Raw genomic sequence first — 27,449 nt, 5'->3', positions numbered from 1 at the left:
GGTATTTTAAGGCATTACTTTAACTTTATTTTAGCTCTTTAAATGCAAGTTTTGAGTAGGGACTATAGGAATGAATGATGAAACCCAGCAGATTAAATAAGAATTTAGGTTTTATTTTTACAAAATCTTTTATATCATCTGTCTTACAAAACAAAATTGAGTTTTCTATGGGTCTTCGTCAGTATGGATAATACACTGTCTGTGTCAACTGGAATTTCCCTGTGTGGATATTGAGATTGGCTAAGCCATTTAGCCTACCCTCAGACATCGTGTTTCTTAGGTATGTCTTGATTCTCCGAAGAGTGGAAAAGGAGCGCTCTGCTGTGCTGGTCGATACATGTATAGTGATGAAAATCTTATGTAGGATATGGATGTTTAGAAAGATTGTTTTATCACAAATATTTAGAAAATCAATTGCATTGATGTGGTGTGCCTTATTTCATTGGAGAAAAGCTTGCCAAACTTCCATTTCTGCCATGAACACGTTTAAGTTGTTGTTTTCCAAATCTTCTTCAGAAACTTCAATCAACTTCAAAAACGCCTCTTTCATCTCTTTAATTTCTTCACTATTCTCTGGATAAGTATGAAGCAAGCAGTGAAACCCTTTCAAAATGTTCTTGTGATGAATTGGAGAGCGATCTAGATTAAAAAACTGGTACTGGAGCGTAAGTAAGAGGTCTGATCAAAAGATTGATATGGTTATAAACAGCTGTAATAGTTTATTTATAGGAAACTATTCTCCTTAGGCTTCATAAAGTTAGAAAATATGTTCAAAATGAAGACATAGAAGTTTTCAAGCCAGTAATACATTTCTTTGGAGAATATCTATATTTGATATCTATGAAAACAAAGTACTAGACGTTTGCAAAACAAAAACGTAAGAACTTCATGAAAAACTCAAAACAACCAGGAAACTTCAAGTTGACAAGTCTTGAGCCAGTGAAGTTTCCTTTTCCAGACGAGGCAACTTCAGAGTGAATATATTATTACCTGGCTGAAGAGATCAAAATGAGGATGATTTCCTACAAGAAGTTTACAGACAAGTTTGAAACAATCTTAAAACTATAGACTTTAACAACAGAACTAGAAATTGAAAGTAAAAAAACTTGTTGATGTTTTTCATAATGATTTATGTAGTGTCTGATTTTTGAAGAACCTGTTCTCTAAAATCACACTTCATAGCCAACAGCATTTAAACTAAAAATCCACTGTCAAATGGCTTAAAGAAAGTTGCCTACATGAAATTTATCCTAATTTAGAAATCTGAGGATGTTTCTCTCTACCCTACTTAGGCATCACTGGTTAACATCAATGGTTGTTATACAATAAATTGTATTGTTGCATAAACATTGGATGTTAAGTCCAAGCTTATGGTAAAACATCTCTGTATATCCAGATGAGGACGAGCCCCTGTTCATCTCACTGGTGGCTGATCTTTTCCCCAACCAGGTGCTGGAGAAGACCTCATACCCCACACTGGAGGCTGCTATAGCTGAGCAAGTAGAGGAAGCCGGCCTGGTCTACCATCCTCCTTGGGTTCTTAAACTCATCCAGGTCTGTCAGAACATAAAATCTAACTTTTTAATAATCTTTCAATCATCAACTGTATGTTAATTTATCCCAATCAGTTCCTTGAAGTAAAAGAAATTAATATTTAAATAATAATATTGTCTTTTAGATCTGTACAGTAAAAAGTACTTAACAATGACACTACGTGTTTGTTTCTTTATAAACTGAAAATATTATTAATGTTTTAGAACATTTAGAGCTAGAATTGGTACCTTAGTTAAAAAAACAGTCCAACGAACTCTCATCTAGCATAGTTCTTGCCAACTACTTCAAAGTGAGTCTTCAGAGTCAAATTCTGACCACCTTATGTTTTAAGACAGTTTCTTAGGTAGATGGGTACTTACCTATTCGCTGAAATATAAAGTGGCAAGAAAAATAATGGTTATTCCTTAGAGAATGTACTCACTATAAATGTAAACAAATCAAAAATAATAAACAATGTTTGCACAGAACAGTTAGGATTTAGTTTAAAAATATATTCGAAGAATATTGAGTGTTAATCCAATAATAATTAAGTGTTTGTAATTATTAAATGTACAAGAATATAGTAAAATTAACTTGCTTGTAATTGATGCATACAGTATATAGAAATTCCTTTTGTCATTATAGAATTTTTATTTCATTAAGAATTTTTCTCAAGATTTTAATTATTTTCATATAATATTTTCACTTAGATAGTTTTTCTTAGAATAGAAAATGTTTTACAGTCCAATAAAGTAAAAACTTGTAGTTAAGAGTATAAAAAGTGAATAATTTTAACAAGCATGTTAATAACACATTTTTTATTCATTAGAATCAGTTATTGAAAATACAAAATATTTTATTTTAATTTTTTACCTTGAAAATAAATTTCTTCTGTCCACAGCTGTATGAGACACAGAGAGTCAGACACGGGATTATGACTCTGGGACCAGCCGGAGCTGGCAAAACCGCCTGTATTCACACACTCATGAAGGCCCTTACAGCTATTGGAGACAACCACAGGTGCTCACTAAATCTTAATTCTATATTTTCCATTAAGTTTTGTGCTTTTTTACGTTATTTAATTATTAAATCATTCAAAACAGGAGTTATGGTGAAATAGGCTTTAGAAAATAGTATAATTTTTTATGTTAAGTAAATTTTGTATACAAAATCAGCCCATTGCATGGAAGTACTTACAGAAAATTTCTGCATAATTTCAGGGAATATAATTTCTAGGGCCCAAAACCACCCCTCTTCCCCCATTAAATATATATATATATATATATATATATAATATATATATATATATATATATATATATATATATATATATATATATATATATATATATACAGGGTGTTCTGAAAAAAGGTGCCCATAAGTCAGGGCGTGATTCCTCACATCAAAATAAGAAAAAAAGGTCTAATTAACATAAGGTCCGAAAATGCTTAGTTACCAAGTTTTATACAGGGTGAAAGATTTCGTGCTGAATTTCAGTTCCCCTGCTGCAACGAAGCCCTACGGGTATTTGTTGGCTGTTAATTAAGATGTACAATTTAGCGTACTTTATGTAAAATGAACTGAAAAAATTGAATAAAAACCATTTCCAGACCTGTAGCTACAGTAACTTTTAAGATATGTGACGAAATACGCGAAACTTGGTCCCGAAAAACAAGTTACATTTAGGTTTGAAGCAGATTTACTATGTTAAATGTACAAGAAACACAAAATATTTTTTTCACAGTACTTGTAGAAAATTTAATTTCGAAGAGAAAGATGTAAAATAAGTATATAATAGACAAACGCAAACTTTTAAAAATAATCCTTAATTACATACAAAACGCATGAAAAATAGACAAAATCTGTTAAGCTCTCTACAAATGTAATATTGAAATTAAAACAGCTGTTTTATTAAAATATTTGATTTGAGAAACAAAAATAATTTCTAATTTTAAAACATATGTTTTAATAATGTAACATTGTTTATAATAATTTAAATAAACATTACAAGCAGCTATTTTTTCCATTGCTCATTAAGTGCGTGTGTTGATCTGTACTTTAATACAAGTTAGTGCGAGTGCCGTTGAAGTTAATTTTTGATAGCTAATAATATGTTATTCATCATGGCAGGTAATATGAATATTATGTACACTAATGGTGAAATGGCAGACATGCATTTAATGTACGGTCTTGCACATTGCAACAGTCGTCAGGCTAGACGACTCTATCAGGAACATTTTCCTCATAGACAGTTACCGACTCATAAAATGTTTTCTTCCATTCATAGAAGGCTAAGCGAGACGGGAACCTTTAAATCTGGAAAAGTTGGTAGATCAGGACGGCCACGTACAACGTGTACAGCTGAATTGGAGGAGGGCGTGTTGGACGAAATAGAGAATCATCCTGGAAGAAGTACTAGAGAACTAGCCTTGGATTTCGGTGTTAGTAATTCAATTGTCTGGAAGATTTTACACGAGCAGCAGTTGCATTCTTATCACTATCAAAGGGTCCAGGCTCTTTTGCCTCGAGATTACTTTCCTCGTGTTCAGCTATGCCAATGGCTTATCCAAAGGTGCAGAAAATCCACATTTTTTAAATTACAATTATCTTTACTGATGAAGCAAAATTTTTCAAGAATGGCTATTCTTAACACCCACAATACTCACATGTGGGCAATTGAAAATCCACGTGCTATTTCAGAGAACCGTCAACCAATATCAGTTTTCTATAAACGTATGGGCTGCTATTCTGGGTGATAAAATTTTTATTAGTTTTTTACCTGATACGCTCAATGGTGAAAATTATTTACATTTCTTGACGACTAATCTCAATGAGTTCAGCTCGAAGATGTGCCACTATACACACGCAACAACATGTGGTTCATGCAGGATGGAGCTCCAGCTCATTACACATTAACAAGTAAGAGAATTTTTAAATGAAGCATATCCAAACAGATGGATTGGTCGAGGAGCCCCAGTAGCATGGCCTGCAAGGTCACCTGACCTCAATCCTCTAGACTTTTTCTTATGGAGACATTTAAAGACGCTTGTCTACGACTCGCCTGTGGATACCATAGAAGAGTTGCGAATAAGGATTGTTAACGGGATTCAAAGGATACGTGAGACACCTGGGATCTTTCGAAAGAGTTCGGCAATCTATGAGAAGACGGCTGGATGCTTGTATTTTGAATGAGGGGAAACATTTTGAACATCTACTGTGACGTGGTTAGTTTTTTTAGGACAAGTGTAACTTTTTTGTTGAATGATAATTCAGATAACTTTTTTATGTATGATAATGTATGATTGTTAAAAATATTTACTTGATAAAAAAATAATAGTAATCTCATTAATTTGTTTTAATAAAACAGTTGTTTTAATTTCAATATATTACATTTGTAGAGAGCTTAACAGATTTTGTCTATTTTTCATGCGTTTTGTATGTAATTAAGGATTATTTTTTAAAGTTTGCGTTTGTCTATTATAGACTTATTTTTACATCTTTCTCTTCGAAATTAAATTTTCTACAAGTACCGTGAAAAAATATTTTGTGTTTATTGTACATTTACATTTAAACATAGTAAAATCTGCTTCAAACCTAAATGTAACTTGTTTTTCCGGGGACCAAGTTTCGTGTATTTTTGTCACATATCTTAAAAATTACTGTAGCTACAGGTCTGGAAAACGGTTTTATTTCAATTTTTCAGTTCATCTTACATAAAGTACGCTAAATTGTACATCTTAATTAACAGCCAACAAATACCCGTAGGGCTTCGTTGCAGCAGGGGAAACTGAAATTCAGACGAAATCTTTCACCCTGTATAACTTGGTAACTAAGCATTTTCGGACCTATGTTTAATTAGACCTTTTTTTCTTATTTTGATGTGAGGAATCACGCCCTGACTTATGGGCACCTTTTTTCAGAACACCCTTGTATATATATATCAATGCATTATATATAGCAATGCTATGTAACGCAGCTTGGTATGGCTGTTAAAACTTGATATAGATGTACAACATTGGAAGTATAATTAAATTTAAAATGAAACTAGTTCCTTCATTGTAAGAAGGTCATTTAGTCACAGTTCAAATATTCAACATTTGCATGGTATGAAATAACTGTTGGTGAGTGTAATTCTGGGTTTTAAAATAATTTGTGGTTAGATATGGTATACCTTTACAGACTTTATAAATTAATTCACATAAATAAGTTAGGTTTCTATTAATACTTCTAAATAATTCATTTAGTTAATTTGGGGTTGCATTCTGTGTTAATAAAATGTCAGTGGAGGGAAACATACATGACAGCAGGAGGATGAATGAAGATGGTGCTTATTGTAAAATCCTACACAGGAACCAGGCACATCAGATCCAGGCTTAAGTATGGGCATGGATATATTTTTACAGTGATTTGAATTGGATATGTACAGGGAAATGAGGATGAACCCCAAGGCCATCACGGCAGCTCAGATGTTTGGCCGCTTGGACGTAGCCACCAACGACTGGACGGATGGAATCTTTTCTGCACTCTGGAGGAAATCTCTCAAGTTGAAAAAAGGTAACAAAGTAAAATTGCAGAAAACAGCTAGAGCAAATATAGAAAAGTCTGCAGATGTAGAGATATAAGGTTGTATTATCCTTTGACTTGACCAGCAGTTACAAGTGAAGCCACACTTTATTGTCAACCATTTATAACAGACAACATAATCAGCTCAATGATCCATAGGTGTAAGCGCTTAGTGTATATCCCCTATCAACATGAACAAACTGATCAGACATTATCCTTTCAAATCTGTAACATCTAGAACAACAGTCCACTTTACGTATTACAAGTGGAAGTGGAAGTCCAATAGTCTCCAAAAGAAGCAATGTCAGGTCAGACGTTTGTGTTTAAAATAGTATTATAAAAAAAGGGTGTACAAGTATATACATTGAGTAATACACATATGATAAGAGTGGCCAAGTATTGGTGTAATCAGTCATTGAGGTGACTCTGTCTCAAAAGTACATAAAATAATAGATTATAGTACTGTCTTTTCCTCAAGCAAACCTCTTAACAAAGAATCTGGCAGTATCAAAATGTAGAATCTGGCTGTCTTATAGTGCAGAATTTTACAGTGCATAATCTGGTTGTCTAGGAATGCAAAGTCTGGCTATCTTATAGCACGGATCCAGACTGCCTTGGAGAGCATAATCTGGTTGTCTTAAAGTGCAGAACTCTTTGTGTCTCACATATGGATGATTAGGGGATTCACAATTAATTGGCCTCTGAGGCAGCCATATGAATTTGGTAGCTGGATCAAGATGGGGGAGCAGCACTGTGTCAGTTTATCTGATCAACCAACCCATGCCTGAGAGTTTGGTGAATTATAAGAATAGTATTATGTATACTTTAGCAGTTGTTTCCTGTCTTACTGAAGTGACTATTTCTTTTAGCGGACTATGGGTTTTCCCTGTTTTGCACGGGGAAAAACTTTTCATTTCAGGTCACGGAATGTCACACATGTTTATGTTTCCACATGCTTTCAAAGTAGAATATGAGCTTTACCGAAACATAAACAAACCGTCATATAAACATCTGATCTGAACTAACAAAAGTTGACATTAACAAAAAATCTGTTCGAAGAAATTAAAAGAGAAATATAAACCATAATAACATACAACATATCAATCGGTCATTTCAGAAACAACACATGTGACATTTTTCAAACTTTTGGGAAAACAAAAAAAAACTGTGTTATCAAACCAGTTTCCATAGTAACTTGGAATAATAATTTCCATGCAACAATAGACTAATTTGCTATTTCTACTTATAATTTTAAATTCTTTTTGTCATCAAAAAACTTAAATAAAAAATGGCAAAAAAATTTCACATTTGTTGTTTTTGCAAAGAATGAGGAATTCGTAATATTTAATGGGTTCAAAAATGATTAATGAGTGTTATACACACAGAGAAACCATATTTATTTGTAATAATAAGATCAGAGAAGTACACAAAAATAAAAAGTTATTTTTTTATTTCTTTATGTATTGATCTTGATAAAAAAACACAACATTCCAGAGTTTTAATTTCGTCACAGTTTCAGCACAAAGACGCATCAGATGCGATGTTCGAGTCATTGTCATGAGCTGAGTTGGCCACTGGTAGATTTCATCATAAAACTCTTCGTAACCTGTTAAATAGGGTTTTAACTTCTTCATATCCACGAATTTTTCATTTTTAATCGGTATTTTACCGTTTAAATAGGCACGTGTTGTAGGAGGTTCTGAGACATGTCTTGTTTTGGCAAGGGAAAATTTGCTTTCCATTAGGCGTCCAATGAAAAATTTTGCAACAACCTTCCCTCTGGATTCTTTGCTGAAGATAAACTGTCTATAATTGGATATTTTGAAAAAGACTTTTTCTTCTTTGGGAATGCCACGGTCGGATGTTTCAACTGAACACGTTTGCTTTTTGTAAAAAGTTGGCCACCATTTATGAAAGTCCAAGATATTTCCAGTCTTAACATAGTGAATTGAAAGTCCATATTGTTGTGGAGTGTAAATGCGATCTGAAGTTCCCAAACTTCTTTTTAGGACGCCAAAGTCTCGATCACATGGCATGAATGAGTGTCCTCTCACAGGGAAAAAGTGAATAATTTTCTCAAACCTTTCACTGTCACACAAAAATAACAGGAATCGGAGTAAAGTATGGTTTTTATTTTGTCCTCCCGTCCCATCACTAAAAACATACTGCTTTTTCACGGTTTCTGGTAACTTTTGTATGTATTGCCAAATAAACAAACACACTTCATTTGGGGATTTTCCAGCTTCACCTTCATGATATAAATACAGGTCAGCGTGACCACTTTTTCGATCATGGATGCAAAAGATATCTTATGATAAGGAAAATAACAAAACAATTATCTATTCTAGTATTGTTTTACGGTGATTTGTTTTCTAGCTGTTCGATCAGTTTACTCATATTATTATTGATGTAAATGTCCAAAAGATCACATCATATGGATCTATCCCTTCTTCCTTGGTTATGAAATTTTCAGGTTAGTTTACTTAAGCTCCAATTTAAACCTGTCAAAATTTACAAAATCACTTCATACTCTGCTATTAGTAGCTGTGTTGACTTTAAAACATTAAAAAACTTCCAACGCCTAACAATAGTTGCAAAAAGACTAAGATATATGGTAAAATACTGGTTTGAAAAATCTACAAACTACTAATTTATTTATTATTGAATCCAACATAAAATTTATTAACTTACTGAATTATTTAATAGCAGTATTTAAAGCTCATTGGATTCTAAATTAAATTTCAGCACGTTTAATATTAATGCCTATTCCAGTTCACTACTTGTTTCATCCTGACAGGATTTTAAAAAGGATTAAAAATAAATGTATTGGATCTTTTCTAGCTAAAAAAGCCATAGTGTATTTTAACCCTGCAAGAAAATTCGTCTTTTTCTTTATTATAGTTATAACCTTTACTCAATTAAGTTACATTGGGCCTTACATTAAATTCACTTAAAAAATAAATTAAGTGACATAAAAACATATTTTAATACAAATTTAGCTGAGGAAACATCCAAATCATTAATTGGATTTTTACAAGATAAATTAGATTCAACAATGTCAAACAATAAAAACAAAAGTAAAACAAGATATAAAACAACAATAGATATTGTGTTTACAAGATATTTAGCAAGATTTTTATTCCAGAATTTTTATTTCCTATTTCAGTTATTATAAACCCATAATTTAATTTTTAGAATATAATGACAATGAAAATGAGTAATTATTTAGGAAATACAAGATTGTAATTAAAATAATACTGAAATTATAGAAAGTAATACAAACGATAATAATGAAAATGTATAAATATTTACTACTGTAATATTTAGAAGTCAGTGATCATTGTAATATGTGAAATGTAAAAACAATATTACAAACATATGTATAAAATTAATACAAAATATAAAATTTTAATAGCTTAAAGAATTAAGTGTCTAATATTATTTTAAAATATAAAAAATAATCATTTAATAAGTAGCAAACGAACTTTTTCAATATATAAATTCACAGCTTGTTATAAAATGTCACTTCTGTTGGTCAGTTCCGCGACTGTTGTCCTGCTGCCTTTCAAATTATTTTTTTTTCTATTTATGTTGCCAGAAGTTTAAAAATGACCACCAAGATTTTTTTAAAGAAACAACATAACATATGTAATCAATGTTGTACCAAGACGATGATTATGATACTAACTGCTGTATGTATCATGAATAACAGGAGAGCACGTATGGTTGGTGTTGGATGGGCCAGTGGATTCTATATGGATAGAGAACTTGAACTCGGTGTTGGATGACAACAAGACTCTGACCTTAGCCAACGGAGACCGGCTCAATATGTCTCCTACCTCCAAGATCATTTTTGAACCTCACAATATCGACAACGCTTCCCCAGCCACTGTATCTAGAAACGGCATGGTGAGATAATTACAGTCATTAGAATATTATTAGAAATTAGAAGAATATTGAAATAAAAACTATTAGTTGTTTATCGGAATATGTAATTTTTATTTAAAATTTAAAACTGTACTATTATAGATAAAATAAATAAAAAATTACATAAAACTATATCACTTTTATACTATACTTCTTTTCTTTCTAAAACCACTTTCAGTCACTCTGTAATCTCCCACTGGTCAATTCCTGCAAATTCTTTCAACTTCCAACAACAATGTTATTATTATATCTTATACATCTCTGTCCACAAAAAAAGTTGCACTCATGGCGACAACTGGTGTACATGATTATGATCAAGACGTATTTTAAAATTTCATAAATAGATATAATATGAAATAAGTGTAGAGTTGTACTATGACTGACTGACAGTCATAACTTAATTTGCAACAAACTTTTATAAAAACCATAAAATCGTAAGACCAAATGGCATTTAGTAAGGTAAATTAAAATTCATCTGTAGTTGCTTCATTTCTTGTGGTACCAAAGTCAGAAAGGGAAGGTCTGCTGCAGGTTTACATGAGCTCTTCAGGGCTAGACTGGAGGCCAGTGCTGGAGGCTTGGCTCAAGACCAGATGTCAGAGAGAGGTTGGAGTGTTCCAGCATCTGTTTGAGGAGTCATTTGCCACTGTCTACACCTGGGGCACTCAAAACCTCAACCTCACAATGAAAGTGCTTCAGTGTAACATTGTTCAACAGGTACATCTTTCATTGCTTTGCTACACTCTTCTGTTTCTGTTTTAATCAACTGATGGTCAGAGACTAGTTTTAGATGAACATATAGATTTATTTTTCAGTAAATAAACAAATGCTTAGTGTAATTTTAATTAATTAAAAATGTTTTGTTTTCAAACACGAAACATGATCTAGTATTAACAGAGATACTGAAAGGATCAAAGGTGACTTTGCAATGGTCCAGTTTGTAGAGATTAAACTCTGCACTTAAATTAAGAGCTTTAAATATACAACATTTTAATTCCTCAGGGTAATGTCCTGTGGGGATGTAAAAGAACAATAAAAATGATAAATATGTCTGGAAATTAAAATTTGTGCATCCTCTTTTTAAAAATATAGAAATCATTATGAGGATAGAATGCTATAGAGGATAGAATACTATATAAATAGAACACTAATTAGTTCATCTAATTTTACACACAATTTATTAACGAAACTAAAAATGAATTTAGGATAAAGTGGTTTCAAAATTACATAAAAAATGGGACTTCAATAATGTTAACACTCTTTTTGGAAGAGGAAGAGGTCTTTGGAGGTTAATAGCAATTTTCAAATAGCTGTTTTGATGCCAATATCACATATTCAAGGCTTAGGTAGCTACTCTTTTCTCTGAAGAAGAGGAGTTAAACAACAAAAATAATCAGTTTAAGAGAAGAACATGGAGAATGAGTCAATGGATGGATGTCAAGTGGTCCTCTATCTTTTTTGCTTACTGATTTTGCTGCAATGCTTGGTAGTTATGCATGGTAGTTATGCATACTTAGGAAAGAGGAAGTGGAAGGGGTAAATTAGTAGTTAAAAATGAGAATGATTTATCTGTAACATCTGATGTCAAGTGAACTATTAAATATCCTGTTAGACAAGGAACTGAGAGCCAGTTTGTACTGTATAAGCAAACAACCTGGTATTTCTTGAAATCGATAGAAGGATGTTTCCTAAAAAAAGTAATCAATCATCAGCTCATTAAGGTGAAGGTTGAAATGGGAGGATAACAAAAGTTTTAAAAAAATTATGAAAAAATTAATTTATTCCTTAAATTTTTTCTATCTTGATACAATTACAACTTACCATCAGACCACCAAGAAGGATAAAATCCAGCAATTGAGAAGGAGAAGAAGGATTAGTTGAATCTGTACTGCCCGATAAAAGATGAACGTTTTCATCTGCTGAACTATTCACTGTTTAGATGCTGATATTGCTCCAAGGCTTGGTAGCTGCTCATTGCCCTGAAGAAGAGGAAGTAGAGGGAGAAAAGCCAGCAGTTGAGAAGGAGAAGGAAGAGAATGAACCAACTGTAAAAGAACCACCTCCTGATGTCAAGTGAGCCTTAACTTTGTGTTGGCCGCTCGTGTATGCATGCATGCTTGTGTATGTGTGTGTATTTGTTTCTTTTTTTCTAATATGTCTCTGAAAATAGTAAATTTTGTTTTCGATTTGAAGTCATTAAGGAGGCAAAATGTCTGTTTAAGAGACCTTTGGGTATTAGCCTAAGGTTACATCCTTAGTTACATTTAGTTAAATTGATGGTCCCACATGAGATGTCCATATAGTTAAGCTTGTAAGCTTGTAGGGCCCTCTAAAATAGTTGACAATAATTGTCTTCATTCCAGGTTCCTAGGATAGACACAGTGTTATTTTGCAATGTCTCGTAGATGTAACAATATAACTGACAGTTATCTCTCTTGGTAGACTACATTACCTATTGTGAGGCATGAATTATGTCTAAGAATAACAAACAATGTATTTACTGTTACAGGTGGTCAAATTTCTAGTAACTGTTTCTGTCAAATTCCAGAAAAATATCAAATACCACATAATAATTCAAAAAAGTAAATCCCCAAAACATACAGAACTGTAGTTGATTTAAAAAAATTTAAGTTTAGATTTTTTTTTGTAACTTTTCAAACCAATGAATGGCTTTATGAACAAGTTCATCTTCTGACTGGAAGCAAAACTAATAAGTTAAAATCTAATAAGTTTGCATAAACTAAAAGTTTTGAATTTTCTTTTCAAACTTTGGGATAAATTCAAAACAAGTTAATATTTTGCTTGACAAAAAAACACAGAAAACTGATATTTGTGTATAAACTGCAAATATTTGTTTTTCTTTCCAAGCAGAAAATATACTTATTCAAAAGAAACCCATTTTAATATGAACTAAAGATAAAATTTTACATAAAATAGAGCATATTTAACTGAAATTATTTCAATAAGTAAAACCAGCTCCTGTCTTGTTTAGACTGACCCAAGAGCACCTCCATCGCCTTTACGTATTTTCACTTATCTGGGGCATGGGTGCACTGTTGGAGTTGGCAGACAGGGCCAAGTTCGACTCTTTCCTCAAGGAGAAGCTCACCATGCTGGACCTTCCCAAGTCATGGATATCTAACACTTCCGTCTTCGACTTTGTTGTCAGCAAAGAAGGTTCGATTTTGATTTTTTTTATTAATGTTAACAAGCCGGAGTAGAAACTCTTGTTGTTAAATTATAATAGGCTGTGCTTTAGTAAAGCCTGAACTTGTGGGGCTGGAGTAATTTCATTTCTCTCTATCTATCTATCTATCTATCTGTATGTCTGTCTGTCTATCTGCACAATATCTTGAAAACGAATTGACCTATAGATTTGAAATTATGCATGAAGCTTCATTTTTGCTTTAGTTTATTCAGTTCAGTTTTTATAGTTTATTTATAGTTGTTATATATAATTTATTGTGTATATTTGTTGCTTAATTATTGAATTCCAAGTTTGGTAAAGTTTAGGCGAAAGTATTTCTGCTTCCAAACAAAAGGTAGGGTATGCTGGGGAAAATTGGTACATGGTCTTGACTGTGTGATAAGCATGAGAGCTGTTAACATTCTTAACATAACATTCTTTTTGCATGATGAGTTCATTAGGCTTTGTTACTTTTCTGTTTTGTTTATTGTTATTGTTATTTAGATGTAAGATTCTATTTATTGTTATTTAGGTATAATATTCTATTTATTGTTATTAGTGTTTATTTATATTCTATTTCTATATATATATATATATATATATATATATATATATATATATATATATATATATATATATATATATATATTTATTAGTGATAGAGGTAATGTAGAATACTAAGAATGTATGAATTGGTATGTATTGGTTGTAGTATTAGGGATACGATTTGGAATACTAATATGGAAGTAGGCACACATAAAATGAAAAATAGTTTAATTACTGAGGAGCTATAATGCCCACACACGCCATTTTTGGTGTTTGGGTTATTTTTGCATGTCATTGTATTGTATATTTCCGAATAAAGGATTTCTGATTTTTATTTATTTATTTATAGAAATTTATATGCTAAAAAATAGATTAAAATCTACTTACATTGTAACAAATCAAAATAAAATTATATAATTACTAACGTTACAAACAAAAATGAATAAATCAAATATTCAAGAATAAGGCCATGCTTCCTACTACTCACTCAATTCAATTTAATTTAAAATGTTCAATAATAATATTCATAGTGTTATACAATTCATGTTAATTAAATAAAAGACTAACCTTATAAATACATAGTTTACACACTAAATCAGACAAAATACAACATGCTATATCTTAAGTAATAAATACATAGTACGTAAATAAAATTACAAAGAGATAAAAGGAGACCAATAACAGTAAATACTTTACTCAATTCAGAGTGACAGACATTTATTATTAACTTATTTATTTTGAAAAGATTGAAGGACGAACAATTTATCAAATTACCAAAACTCAGAATAGTGTCTGATGGCTGTGGTGAAAAAGGTCAAAGTCAACAACAGCATATCAACATAATCAGGCAATGCGTTGTGTAGTCGCATCATCACATTAATGGGAGAATGTGTGCCCAAAACAGTATGGGCAACATGAGGACAGAACAACAGTTGGGCTCTGGACGATGGGTTGGGAACATTAAGGTTCAAGCAGGCAAGTAACTCACTACTTTCAACCACTCCACTTACCAGTTTCTTTTCAGGAAAACTAGATGTCCCACACAGTGAAGCTTACGCAGACTCTCAAATTCAAACAAAGTCAATAATTCAGTACATGGTGTGAGATAAGTATAAACTTCAAAAACTTGAAAACACAAAAATCTTAAGAACTTTATTTGTATCTGTTCAATTATTTCAATCAAGTAACAATGAAATGGATGCCAAATCCTAAATCCAAACTCAAGTTTCGATCTTACTAAAAAAACATATTATAATAACATCAAAGTTGAAACATTTGTAACAAGAGATTTTGCATATCTCGATTATATGACTAGAAAATGACAAAGTACTATCAAATAATATACCTGAATCTTTAAAATCAGACTGAACTGTCAAAACAGCGTAATCTATTAAATAGTCAAAAAGAATAACATTTTGCATTTTTCTAGTGTATCTCACTACTACACACTCGTCCGCATTAAATCTCAGGCCGGTTTGGCAGTTCATAATTATTTACACTTTTAATCTCTCTAAAATGTACATCTACAAACAACATTTAGATGTTAGAAATATTTACACAGTTAACAATATCGTTAACCCTCCATCGGGCGCTAAACGGAGTTTTCCTCCGTGTATGTTTTATTATTAAAAATAGTACTACTTTTCTGATGTCGGCAGTCGTTTCCCGCAGTGTACTTCACGAGCATCTTTCGGGGAAACGAAACAATAGCCTCCCGCTTTTATTTATCAAAATGTGTCAGTATGAGGTCTACTTCCGTGCGTGACTGGACGATTCCTCCGTGAGCGCCCGATGGTGTGTTTGTAGTGCTTGGACGAAATCACCGTGAGCGCCTTATTGTGTTTAGTTTTTATGTTGTAATAATCCGTGTGCGCCTAAATGTGTGACCTGTGATGGTTTCTTTTTAAATTTTACTATATATTTTATTTGAATTTTGTGAAATGGAGAATGAAGACGAGAGACTTGTTAGTACAGTACCAGTGTGCTAGGGAACATTTCAGTAATGATTATGGAGTGAACATTGTCGCTATAACAACCAGAAGGAAAATGTTTTGAAATTTTGTGCAGTGTGTAAAAAAATTTTTAGTAAAGAATAAATTTTTATTTCAGAGCAATAATTGACATTACAATTGTATAATATCTCAAGAATTGAAGTAAGTTGTTTTTGTAAGAAGTTAAAAACTAAGTTAATTTCCATACATATGTACAGAAGGTTAAACATTTTTACAATTAATTGCATTATTCCTTTAAAATTAATCATGTTGTTATTATACAATAACATTTTTTAAGATTTTGAATTTCTTATTTGGAAAATTCATTACATAAGAGTGTAATTTTTATTAAATTTCTAAAAATGAATATATTACATTGTAATTAAATCAGTATGAATATTTAAACAAATAAAAACAGTTTAAACGATTATGATATCCATTATTCGCCAACCTGGAGGAAACCTCCGTGAGCGCCTGATGGTGTTTCTAATTTTAAGCGCCCGATGGAGGGTTAATAAACACATTAAACAGTAATGGACCAAGATTAGAGCCCTGAGGCGCTCCATATTAAACAAGAAACTCATTAGAAAGGAATCCATTATAAGAAACTGTTTTCTCTTATAAAGATGTAATGACAAAAATTGCAAACTGTCATTTAAAACTCCAAAAAGTTTTAATTTTTAAAAATAATTGTATATGATTGACCTTATCAAATAATTTAGCAAAATCCAAAACTGAAGTATGATAATTCATGAAAAATAAAAGTTTTGTATTTATGGATCTACTAGAAACAAATGCTGAAATAGAGTGATAAAATTCCTTACGTCTTAAAATATTCTACTATATTAAATAGATTCGAATAACTTAGCAGGTGTTGATAAAATAGCAACTACTCTATAATTTTTCTGGCATTTTTAAAATATTGGTACCAATTTTTTAACTTTCTAAGGGTCAGAAAAGTAATTTGATTTAATTTAAATACTAAATAAATGCCTCAAAGGTTTAACTAAAGATGCAAAACATCCTTTAAAAATAAAGGAGGGAATACCATCGGGATCAAATGAATGCTTAGACTTGAGTTTTTTAAAAGCATTGAACAGTTTGTGGTCGATAACATCGTGGAGTGTAAGGCCAGCCAATGCCCGGGTGAGCAGGCGAACTGAGCACACCACTCATCAACTGGTTATAGTCTAGGGCGGAGGCATCGTACACTAATAAGAAATATTGAGCAAAGGCCTCTGCCTTTAAATTTTTTATAATGCTTAAATATACGTTTCTTTTAATGATATGTATTGTACTATACGAAAACCAATGCGGGTACTTAATTTTTTTTGGCTTAGCTAAAGGTATATGTATATTAATCTTGGAATACAATAAATTATAAAAATTATTAACACTGTCATTAACATCAGTGGTGGTGTTTAAAATCTCTTCCCAGTCAAGATAATTCAATGAAATGTACAGCCCTAGATAAAAACACCTTTTATTTAAAATTATATGACTTATCACCAATTAAGAAGTTTTTCACTTTATTAATGACACATTAAAAACAATTTTAAAGCAGGGTGATAACAGTCTTAACTTTACTATAGGATCATCCTGTAACACATTTAAATCAGAAATTAAAATTAAAACATTTAGTCAGTTAAAACTAAATCTAATGTTTTTCCAGAGCAGTTCAGTACATTATTTTTTAGTTTAAAATTATAATACATTTCAATAAAAAATAACAATTTTCTGTAAATTTCTCCACCATTAGCGAATGTAAATGAAACTTCCATTACTGGTAAATTAAAATCTCCTGTAATGTGTCAGTTTTTCAAAAATATTTATTTACAAGAGAAAAATAGTGAATTAGGAGGAAAATATACCAACCCAAAAATAATTGAAAAAGACTTAGAAAAACTCATTCTTACCCAGATATTTTATTCTTGTTTTTTGTGGTGAGCCTCCACCTACTACATTTAAACCCCCTCCCCCTTATCCTTTCTGTAAATATTATAGCTGCCGTCAAACAGTACAGAATTATTTGATTTTGAGTTTATTAATTCATTCAGTCATGTCTCTGTAAGCGCAATATTTTATAGTTGTTATTTAAAACTCCCAATTTAAAAGGTAATGTTTTAGTCCCCAAATCCCTTATGTTTTTATATAATAAATGTAAATAATATATAATTAAAATAATAAATAGGCATAATATATAACCAGAATAATATTAAATAGCATAAAATGAGAAACCAAAATAAATAATCATAAGCATAAACAATCAATGAATGGCTGAATAATACTTAAAAGCAAACATACACAGAAAAATAAATAATATAAAAACTGAATAGATATAAAACTGTACAAACTCGAACACATGCATTAGATGACAGTTGGCTGGTTATGCATCAGAGTGACTGGAGTGAGAGATGTTGGCATTGGTCGGCAAGGTATGAGACACATGAAGTCCTTACAACCCTGGTCCAGTTCCAGGTTCGGATCTCAGGCATTGTAAGTCTGAACGGTCTTTAATTAACACAGGGTAATCTCTAACGGATTTTCGAATAAAGATTTTCCCTGCAGTGGTAATCCTTACAAACTTATACTGCAGCTCCTCCTTGAGTCTTCGAGTGTTTATTCACAGGACCCTGGTTTCTATTGTCATTGACAGATTAACATATGTGGTTTGATCACTCGAGAAACCCAGGTTTGAAGCTTATATGAGGAACACTGAGTTAGGTGATGGTGTATGTCACTCCATGGGATTTGGCTGAACGTTACTGAATATTTTTACATTGGTCTTATGGGTAACCATGATGGCAATGAGAAAAAGGAAGAATAATTGAATTTGTAAACTAACTCAATACACCCATAAGAGATTCAAACATATGACATATTAACACATGTAGCCTAACTACTCCAATACATACACCTTCGTTTTATAGTGACTTGGTATGTAGACTTTTATTATTTAAAAACTGATATGGAACTCAATTTAATGAACAAAATGCGGAATGTATGTGACAAGATATGTTGAAAAAGATTTCATTTTGAAACTTTACATTTCAAATGAAAATTCAATTCTACAAGAACGAGTTCTATGATACATAATTTTTGTGTCAACTTCTATTTTGTATGATTTTCTGTCTGTCTATTTGCCTGTAGGACATCTTATGAATGAAATGAGCTATAGATTTGAAATTTGCATGCAACCTCAGCAAAGCCTGTTATAACACGTGGTGTGGCGTACTTTTACTTTCTATATTGTCAATGTTCAATAATTCTAACCCATAAGGAAAGTTTTATCTCCATAGATAGACATATTATTTGGAGATTGATACATCTACCACGTACAGAATAAGACAACATTTTTGCAAAAAGTGTACTGTAAATAGGAGTTAAAGCTGTGTTGAGGAATACCAATATTAGTATAACCTCAGTATGACAAATCTATCCCTAAGCCAAGGACATTTTCCTTCAGACCTAAAACAAAGCAAAGTATACCCAAAGCAAAAAAGTGGATCCCATACTGAGGCAGTCAACTATAGACCAATATCATTAATTTCTACATTTTCCAACGTGATTGAAAGAGTAGTCTTGAAAGGACTGATGACCACTATCACCTCTACAACATCCAGAGAGAAGACTAACATGGCTTTGTCAAAGGAAGTTCAACAACATCAGCCATGATCAGACTGGTAGAATTTATCATCCACACCTTGGAGGAGGGAAATATGATTAAGTTACTGGAATTATGTTGGATTTCAGTAAAGCCTTTGATTGTTCTTCACACTAACTGATTCTTAGTAAACTCAAAGGAGTTGACAGGCAAAAGCATGGTTGAGGAGTTATCTATAAGGAAGAAGTCAAATCATCAAAGCCTCTTCAAATCAGCAGGTGAGTACCACAGGGCTCTGTATTGGTCCAGTCCTGTTCATCCTCCTGACGAATCACATGCCACAATACCTAGGCATACACTACTCCCCTCTAATGTATGCTGAAGACACAACACTGTTGGTGTCTGAATCAACATCAAACAACCTAGCTGTCAACTCATACATTGCACTGAACATGGCTTATCAGTATTGTAATGAGAATAGACAATAGACAATATACTTTATTTTACATATTCTTTGAGAACAGTAAGAGAGTCATAAAAAAGGTAATTATACAAATCAAAATTTTATAAAACAATTTACAAATCAAAGCTTTGTAAATGATAGTCCAGTCATTGGTTGATGTTCAAAGCTCTCCAGTTTAAAAACTCGTCAATTGAGTAGAAAGGATGTTGGAGGAGCCATCTTTTCAGCATTTTCTTGGGGTTTTGTTCTGTCTTAATGTCGGTAGGTAGGGAGTTGAACAGCTTTGCACCCATATATGAAGGCTTCTCTTCAAATAATGCTGAATGGTGTTCTGGTAGTGTAAAATCTGCTGCTCGACGAGTGTTGTAAGAATGTAAATCAATGCCTCTGGTCAAGCCATTTTCATGAGCATACATTACTGTTTCTAAGATGTACAATGAAACCACAGTGAGGATTGACAGCTCAACAAAAGATGTTCTACAACTGTCTCTAGGCTGCAGGCCTGCCAGTATCCTGATACATTTTTTCTGTAGAGTCAAGGGTCTTTGTAAGTTGGCTACACTTGATTTTCCCCAAACAGTGAGACCATATCGGAGGTGTGCTTCAAAGAGTGCATAGTATGCAGTAATTGCAACTGTGACATCACTTATCGATTTTATTCGACGAACAACATAAAGTCCAGAGCTTAGTTTGCTACAGAGGTTGTCCACATGAGGTGTCCATTTCATTCCATTGTCCATTACGATCCCCAGATACTTGGCTTCTTCCACAGTGTCAATGTTTGGCAATGGTCCAAAATCGTTCTTTCCTCTTCCAAAGACCAGTTGTTGCGTCTTGGCTTCATTGACTACCAAGTTGTTACTATGGCAATACTGAACAGCCATGTTCGTTGCTGTGTATGAAGAGACTTCCAGCAATTCAGGATGTTTATTACCTAAAAGTAGAACTGTATCATCTGCATACATAATGGTTTTTGAAAATTCTTCCAAGTAACCCGGGAGATCGTTAGTAAAAAGAACAAATAAGACAGGCCCCAGAACTGAACCTTGGGGTACGCCACTTGGTATTAGTAAAGGGCTAGATCTTATTGAACGGGACGTTCCTCTGTCTGTGCACACCAAGTCAACCACCTGTTGCCTGTCTGTCAGATAACTTTTAAACCATCTTGCTGCTGTTCCAAAAATCCCAAATGCTTCCAGCTTCTTAAGGAGTTGGTTGTGGTCAAGACAATCGAAAGCTTTGGTGAAGTCTAATAGTACTGCAGTTGTTGTGTTGCCAGCTTCAAGTTGATCCACAATAAACTCCACCAAACTAGTAATAGCAGTTGTTGTGGATCGGCCCTTTATAAAACCATGTTGATGATTTGTAAGCATGCCATGTTCTACAACATGGTTCATGAGGCGAGAGAGTACTGCTTTTTCAAACACCTTAGAAAACGTTGAAATCAGGGAAATAGGGCAGTAATTGCTTGCCTCTGTGGTAATGCCATGTTTGAAAAGAGGTATTACTTTGGCCAATTTTAGTCTAGTTGGGAACTTTCCTTCTTCAAATGACTTATTAATAAGTTGGGTTAGTGGTCCAGCAAGTTCCTCACTGCACACCTTCATTAGCTTTGAAGACACTTCATCAATTCCAGATGATGTTTTGGTTTTAAAGGAGGAAATTACTTTTTTCACTTCTTCTACTGTGGAATGATTAAGTGTCAGAGGTGGAGCACTGTAGTTGTGTGTAATTGTAGTGAAGCATTGTCTTGGATTTGTAGCCAAAGCATTTTTAGCTGCAGTGGTGAATGTTAAATTAAAGTAATCTGCAATGGTTTTTGGGTCAGTGATTTTCTCTCTATCTGGAATTATAAGTTGCTTTGGATTTTGGTGTGTTTTTGCTTTCCTTTCACCATTCACTATTTCCCATAAGGTCTTGGTCTTGTTATCAGAGCGAGCAATTTGGGAAGATATTTCTTTACGCCTTAATTCTTTAAGCCTTAAATCATAAGCTTTCTTTTTGCAGGCGGTTAGTTGCTTATGCTCTAAATTTCCAGTAGTGTTGTAGAGTGTCTGGGCTCTTTGGAAGTCCTTCCTCAGTCTCTCTGCCTCTTCATCTGTAATTTTATTCTTCTTTTTTTTCTTCACTCTTGATCGTTTTAGAGGACAGACATGGCTTATTATCATAGTTACTGTGTTACTGAAAAGGTTGTAGGCAGAGTCAATATCTGGGGCTTCAAGTACATCATCCCATGATTCCTGACCTAACCTTGCCTTGATTGCTAACAAATTATTTTCGGAGAAATTTCGCCTTACAGAAACGGGTGTTCTTGTTTCAAATTGTTGGCAAACTACTTTACAGAACTGAGCTGTGTGGTCAGAGATACCTACATCTAGCACTTGAACAGATATCTTCATCTCTTCCAAGTTGGTGCAAACACAGTCGATAGATGTCTGTGATGTTGGTGTTATTCACGTAGGAGGAAGTGACATTCTGGTCATATTGTGGCTTCTCAACATTTCTTCAAGAATAATTAAATAGTTAACACTGATAAGACCAAACCGCTTCCTTTTGGAAGAAGAAATGTTGAAATTCCAGGGCTTTCAGATGTTAAATTGGAAACTCATGTCAAGTTTCTTGGAATAATAGTTGACAGCAATGTACAATGGAATAATCATATTGAGAGTCTTTCCAAGAAACTAAGTTCATAGCTGTACGTTTTTAAAAGAATCAAGCATATTAGTGATGAAGCGACAACTAAAGTTGTGTACCACGCTCTGTTTGAGTCGCACATGAGATACAGACTCATAGAGAAGGACCACATCAAAAAACCTTGATATAATTCTGTTGATTCAGAAACTAGCTATCAGGATAATGTCAGAACTGGGTCCCAGAGAGAGCTGCAAAATTTCCCCAGCCAAAAGATTTTAACAATAGAATGTTGACAAAGAATATCTACAACAAGGCAACAACATCCATAGTCATAACACTTTCCATGCATTAATTTCCACCTGCCCTTGCACCACACCACACAGTTTGAAGAGAAACCATCTGTGACAGGTCCAATTACGATATTCAAATATTCACGGGGAATAGGTAAATGGTGAAGGGAAAAAATTTACTAAATACTTAATATTTATCCCATCTGCAGAGAAAATTGGTAAATGTTATTATAAGTTATAGCCAGGAAACATTAATAGACTCACAAAATTTAAAACCTTTTAAATAAATTGGTCAATTTGGATAAGTCTGAGATGAATGAATAGAAAAATTTCAGCGTAAAGACGTACATAAAATGCCATTTTAATACAATTTAAATTTTTTATTAAATCAGTTAAAATTCAGAAAGTGTTGTAAACATACACTTAATCAATCACATTTATCTTCAAAATTCAACACAGTGAGTTTTTGATCTACACAAGGATTTAGCCTACTTGGACCCTGAGATTATTTAAAGTAAACCACAACATTTATTCCCACCTATATTGAATGACAATAATTTAGATCACGAACCACGAAACCAACCCTAATACATTTGACCTACGGTGCAACTTCGACCCACGGTATAGTAACCGGCCCACGACACATCCTGTAACCAACGTGGGGCACCACACTTTAACTGAACCGGATCATATGCTACAACCAATTAAAAATCTAAGCAGCATCACGTGGGGCACATAATACATGGGCCAAAAACTTTTCAACCTTCTACCACACGACATGAAGTCGCTCCGAGAAAAGAAGCTGAAAACAACCCTGACCAGATGGCTCATCAACCATTCTACTCCGTGGATGAATTCCTGGACTGGAGGAGAAGAGAAACCACACAACTTGACCAATTTGTATAGGAATTTTGACGCATGTACATTTCTCAAAGAAGTTGTAGTAAAGATTATTGACTATACCGACTATATTCAGTAACAAAAATTGAGTGGAAAATAAAGAAAGTTTTTATATTTTTGTTCATGATAACCTCCACACTAAATAAAAAAAATATCTTGGGGACAAATTCAGACAACTTTATTTACAAACTCCATGTATTACATTAGACATACATTGTACAATTCAATTCCGCAACATATAAAAATGATTACCAACACGAATAAGTTCAAACCCTATTTAAGAGCCCACTTTATTGAAAAGGCTTTCTATGATCTTCAGGTGGTCTTTGATGAGACTGAGTGCAACCGGTTGGTCATACATTCTTTGTGTAGTTTTGTATTATTACAACATGTATGGAATCGATAATGTTAGATTATATCTAAGTTAATAATGTGTATTTACTTGTAAATATGTGATTTGTATGTGTCCTGAGCTACCTAAAGTTTAATTGTGTCAACAAAAGAGTATTGAGTTAAATGTTTTAACGTTGTGAAACTGGGGATTATTTGTTATCATATTATTGATATATTATAATTTAAAAGATTGTAATAAAACTACACTGTTGTTTCGTTGTTTATGACAGTTATATTCTATTTCATTATGAATTACAGCATTACACAACTTACGACTTGTTAAGAATTTATTTTCTTATCGATAAGGCTTAAATTTTACCTTTCATCCTTTACTAGTTCAATATTATTAAGAAAATGTAGCATCAACAACAAATAATAAACATTGTTATGGATTGTTATGTTAGGCAAATGGGAGCTGTGGACAACAATGGTGACTAACTACGTGTACCCGGAGACAACGACCCCAGACTATAGCAGTATTCTGGTGCCTATCGTAGACAATGTGAGGATAGACTACCTCATTCACACCATAGCCAAACAGGAGAAAGCTGTGCTGCTCATTGGTGAGCAAGGCAGTGCCAAGACTGTCATGATGAAGGCATACATGAAGAAAGCCTGTCCAGAGAGACATCTCAGCCGATCATTCAACTTCTCCTCTGCTACTAGCCCTTACCAATTCCAGGTACACAAAGCAGGAAGTTTCATGCTGTCATACTACTAGTTAAGTAAAGTTGTATACAACTAGTAACTTATTAAGTTATTATGAGTAGTGTATGAATGTAGTTCTCTACATATTAATCACCCATAATGTGTCCTTTTTATAACAATATGCAAATTGTGCTTTTTTATTGTTTTGAGTTACTTTGTTTTCCTATTTAACCTTTATTTAAATAGAAATGAGTGAAATACAATTTGCAAAAAACTAGATCTATATGTAAAGTTATTACTTTATTTCAATATCTCAATATATGGGGTTATGTATATAGACATCTACTGTGTTGCCCAGATGTAAGTGACATTAGTTTTTGGCTTTAGTAGGTTCTACTGGCAGATATAAACCAGCCAGAGGTGAATCTTCCTTGAAAACAAAATGTCTTGATACAGAAATCAGCACAATAAGCATACGAGTGCATAAACATTTAAAGAGTATTATAATGCAGAAAAATGAATTCATTATCAACTTTTAAAAGTTTAGGAAGTGAACAGTCTGAGCGGTTCAGTTGAAATTTAATGCAGTGACCTCACGGCCAGAGGGTTACTCACTCACTTTACATACAAGTTTAGTTGCAGTTAAAGTTAGTTTGGATTAGTAGAGCTTGGCAGTTATGTTATGAGACAATCTTCACCGTTCTTTTCTGTGCTCAAACCTTTTTACAATTTTGTATGATAGTCTTGTTTTCTGTGGCAGAAAACAATAGAAAGCTACGTAGAGAAGCGACTGGGCAGCACATTTGGGCCTCCTGGGGGCCGTAAGATGACAGTGTTCATAGACGACATTAACCTGCCAGAGATCAACGTTTGGGGTGACCAGGTGACTAACGAGATTGTGCGCCAGACAATGGGCATGCATGGATTCTATAGTCTGGAAAAGCCTGGGGAGTTCACCACCATAGTGGACGTACAGTTTGTGGCAGCTATGGGGCAGCCAGGTGAATATACTTTTAAGTTTTGTACAAAATCTATCATAGTCAGAATTTTGTTTAATCTTTCACCTTTAGTGATTCGTATTTTATTGTAAAAATGAGTAAAATGCTAATGCTTTACCGCACTACTTTAAGAGGATGTTTATTTAAGCCATAAGAGAGCAACATAGTATCAGGCCATCGGTTGGGCAACACCAGAGCTGTACTACCTTTCTTATAAATTCTTGGTTTTGAGCAACCCCTCTACGTAGGCAGAGACAGTATTCCACGTATATCTGTCAGAGACCATTTTCTAAACAATGGTGTCTGGTGAGATTTGGCCTTTAGTCCCACGAATTCCCCCTCTTTTGTTTCCTACCGTCTACAGAAGAAGAACAAGTGGTTGGAGTTATTGTTATCTGCATCACCACAGGGACACTCTGAAGTTTCAAATTTACATAACTTAAACTCTTAAACTGATACGCTCAAATGTTGCCATGGCTGGTGATTAACCGAAAAGGTATAAATTTATGTCACTGTGTTGTCGCTCCAGCCATTCTCTGAGATCTCTAACCAGCGTGGACATTTAAAATCCTCTGCTCTCTAGCAGCCATCGTTCCTGCCAGTGATCACACACATGGCGTGTTCTCAAATCTCAGTGTGTGTTAAAACACCATTCCCCTTGTATACCCGTTTCCTTTCGAAAGTGAGCAGGTCGATTGTGATAGCCCCAGCTACCATGAGGATGGCCAGTTCTGAGACAGTTTTGTAAGCACTCGTGATTCCAACTATTTTGTCCTGTAACACTCTTGATGTATAGTGTCCGTCCATGTATCACAACAGTACAGAAGCTCGGAATGCATAACTGACATGAGCAGCCGCTGTTTACTCGCCACATGTCTGCTGATATTCATCATCAGTCAGCTCTAAAAGGTGGTAACAACCGGGTTGTTTGCCACCCCAGAGATCTGGAACGTTAAGTTGGTATCAAGCGTGACGCTGAGGTACTTCACAGTTCCCTTTGTCTCGATGATATCCTGGTTTATCCAGACCTGGCCGATGGTGTGAATTCTCCATCTGTTGAGAAGTACAATCTCAATCTTCTCCATCGTCAAAGTCAGGCTGAGCTCATCCATTGAGGCCAGCATGACTCGGTCGAGTACACATTTAGTGAGTCACATTGAATGTGTTTAACTTTCTGACAGAACCACATTTGTTAAAAAATTTATAAAAAATTAAAAATTGTTTAATGCAATTTTAAAGAAAATATAGTATGACTAATAAAAAGATCAGTGTAATCCTAATATCAAGTTTAATTAATGGTAGTAAAACACAGAAAACTACTTCAAAATTTAAAACAACTGTTCAAAACTCCAGCATGATCATGGATACATATCTTTTCTGTGGTTTAAAAAAGTAACATAAGGTTAACAAATGTGCATGAATGCTTTTAAAATGTTATATTCTGTGGTGAAAGGTGGAGGACGTAATGATATCCCATCTAGACTGAAGCGACAGTTCTGTGTCTTTAACTGTACACTTCCGAGTGACGCAAACATCGACAAGATATTCAGAGTAGTGGGGGAAGGCCACTACAACACCAAAAGAGGGTTCACCCTTGAAGTGCGTAATCTGGTCAAGAAGCTCATCCCTCTCACGAGGGAGCTGTGGCAGACAACCAGGGTAAGTGTTGTCAGGAATTTGTAAAAGTTCGTAAACCATAGTAAATTAATAAACAGAAACAGTTAAAATATTAAAATATTGTTTTCCTTTACACACCAGACATTGTTTTCACT

At 33.5% G+C, this 27,449-nt stretch overlaps 1 protein-coding gene across 1 annotated transcript in view; it reads left to right on the top strand.

Moving 5' to 3' along the window:
- The window catches only part of LOC124375223 (dynein axonemal heavy chain 5-like), a 153,501-nt gene that overhangs the window by 68,009 nt on the left and 58,043 nt on the right, over positions 1–27,449 (top strand). Inside the window, 10 exon segments of the mRNA XM_046833360.1 lie at positions 1,397–1,554; positions 2,435–2,553; positions 5,960–6,087; positions 9,809–10,005; positions 10,555–10,740; positions 11,963–12,096; positions 13,016–13,200; positions 24,436–24,713; positions 25,440–25,680; positions 27,131–27,336. Coding sequence (XP_046689316.1) covers positions 1,397–1,554; positions 2,435–2,553; positions 5,960–6,087; positions 9,809–10,005; positions 10,555–10,740; positions 11,963–12,096; positions 13,016–13,200; positions 24,436–24,713; positions 25,440–25,680; positions 27,131–27,336 — 1,832 coding nt within the window.

The sequence above is a fragment of the Homalodisca vitripennis genome, chromosome 1 (assembly GCF_021130785.1).
Source record: "Homalodisca vitripennis isolate AUS2020 chromosome 1, UT_GWSS_2.1, whole genome shotgun sequence".
NCBI lineage: Eukaryota > Metazoa > Arthropoda > Insecta > Hemiptera > Cicadellidae > Homalodisca > Homalodisca vitripennis.
The sequence above is the reverse complement of the archived record's forward strand: the minus strand, read 5'-3'. Positions and strand labels throughout refer to the sequence as shown.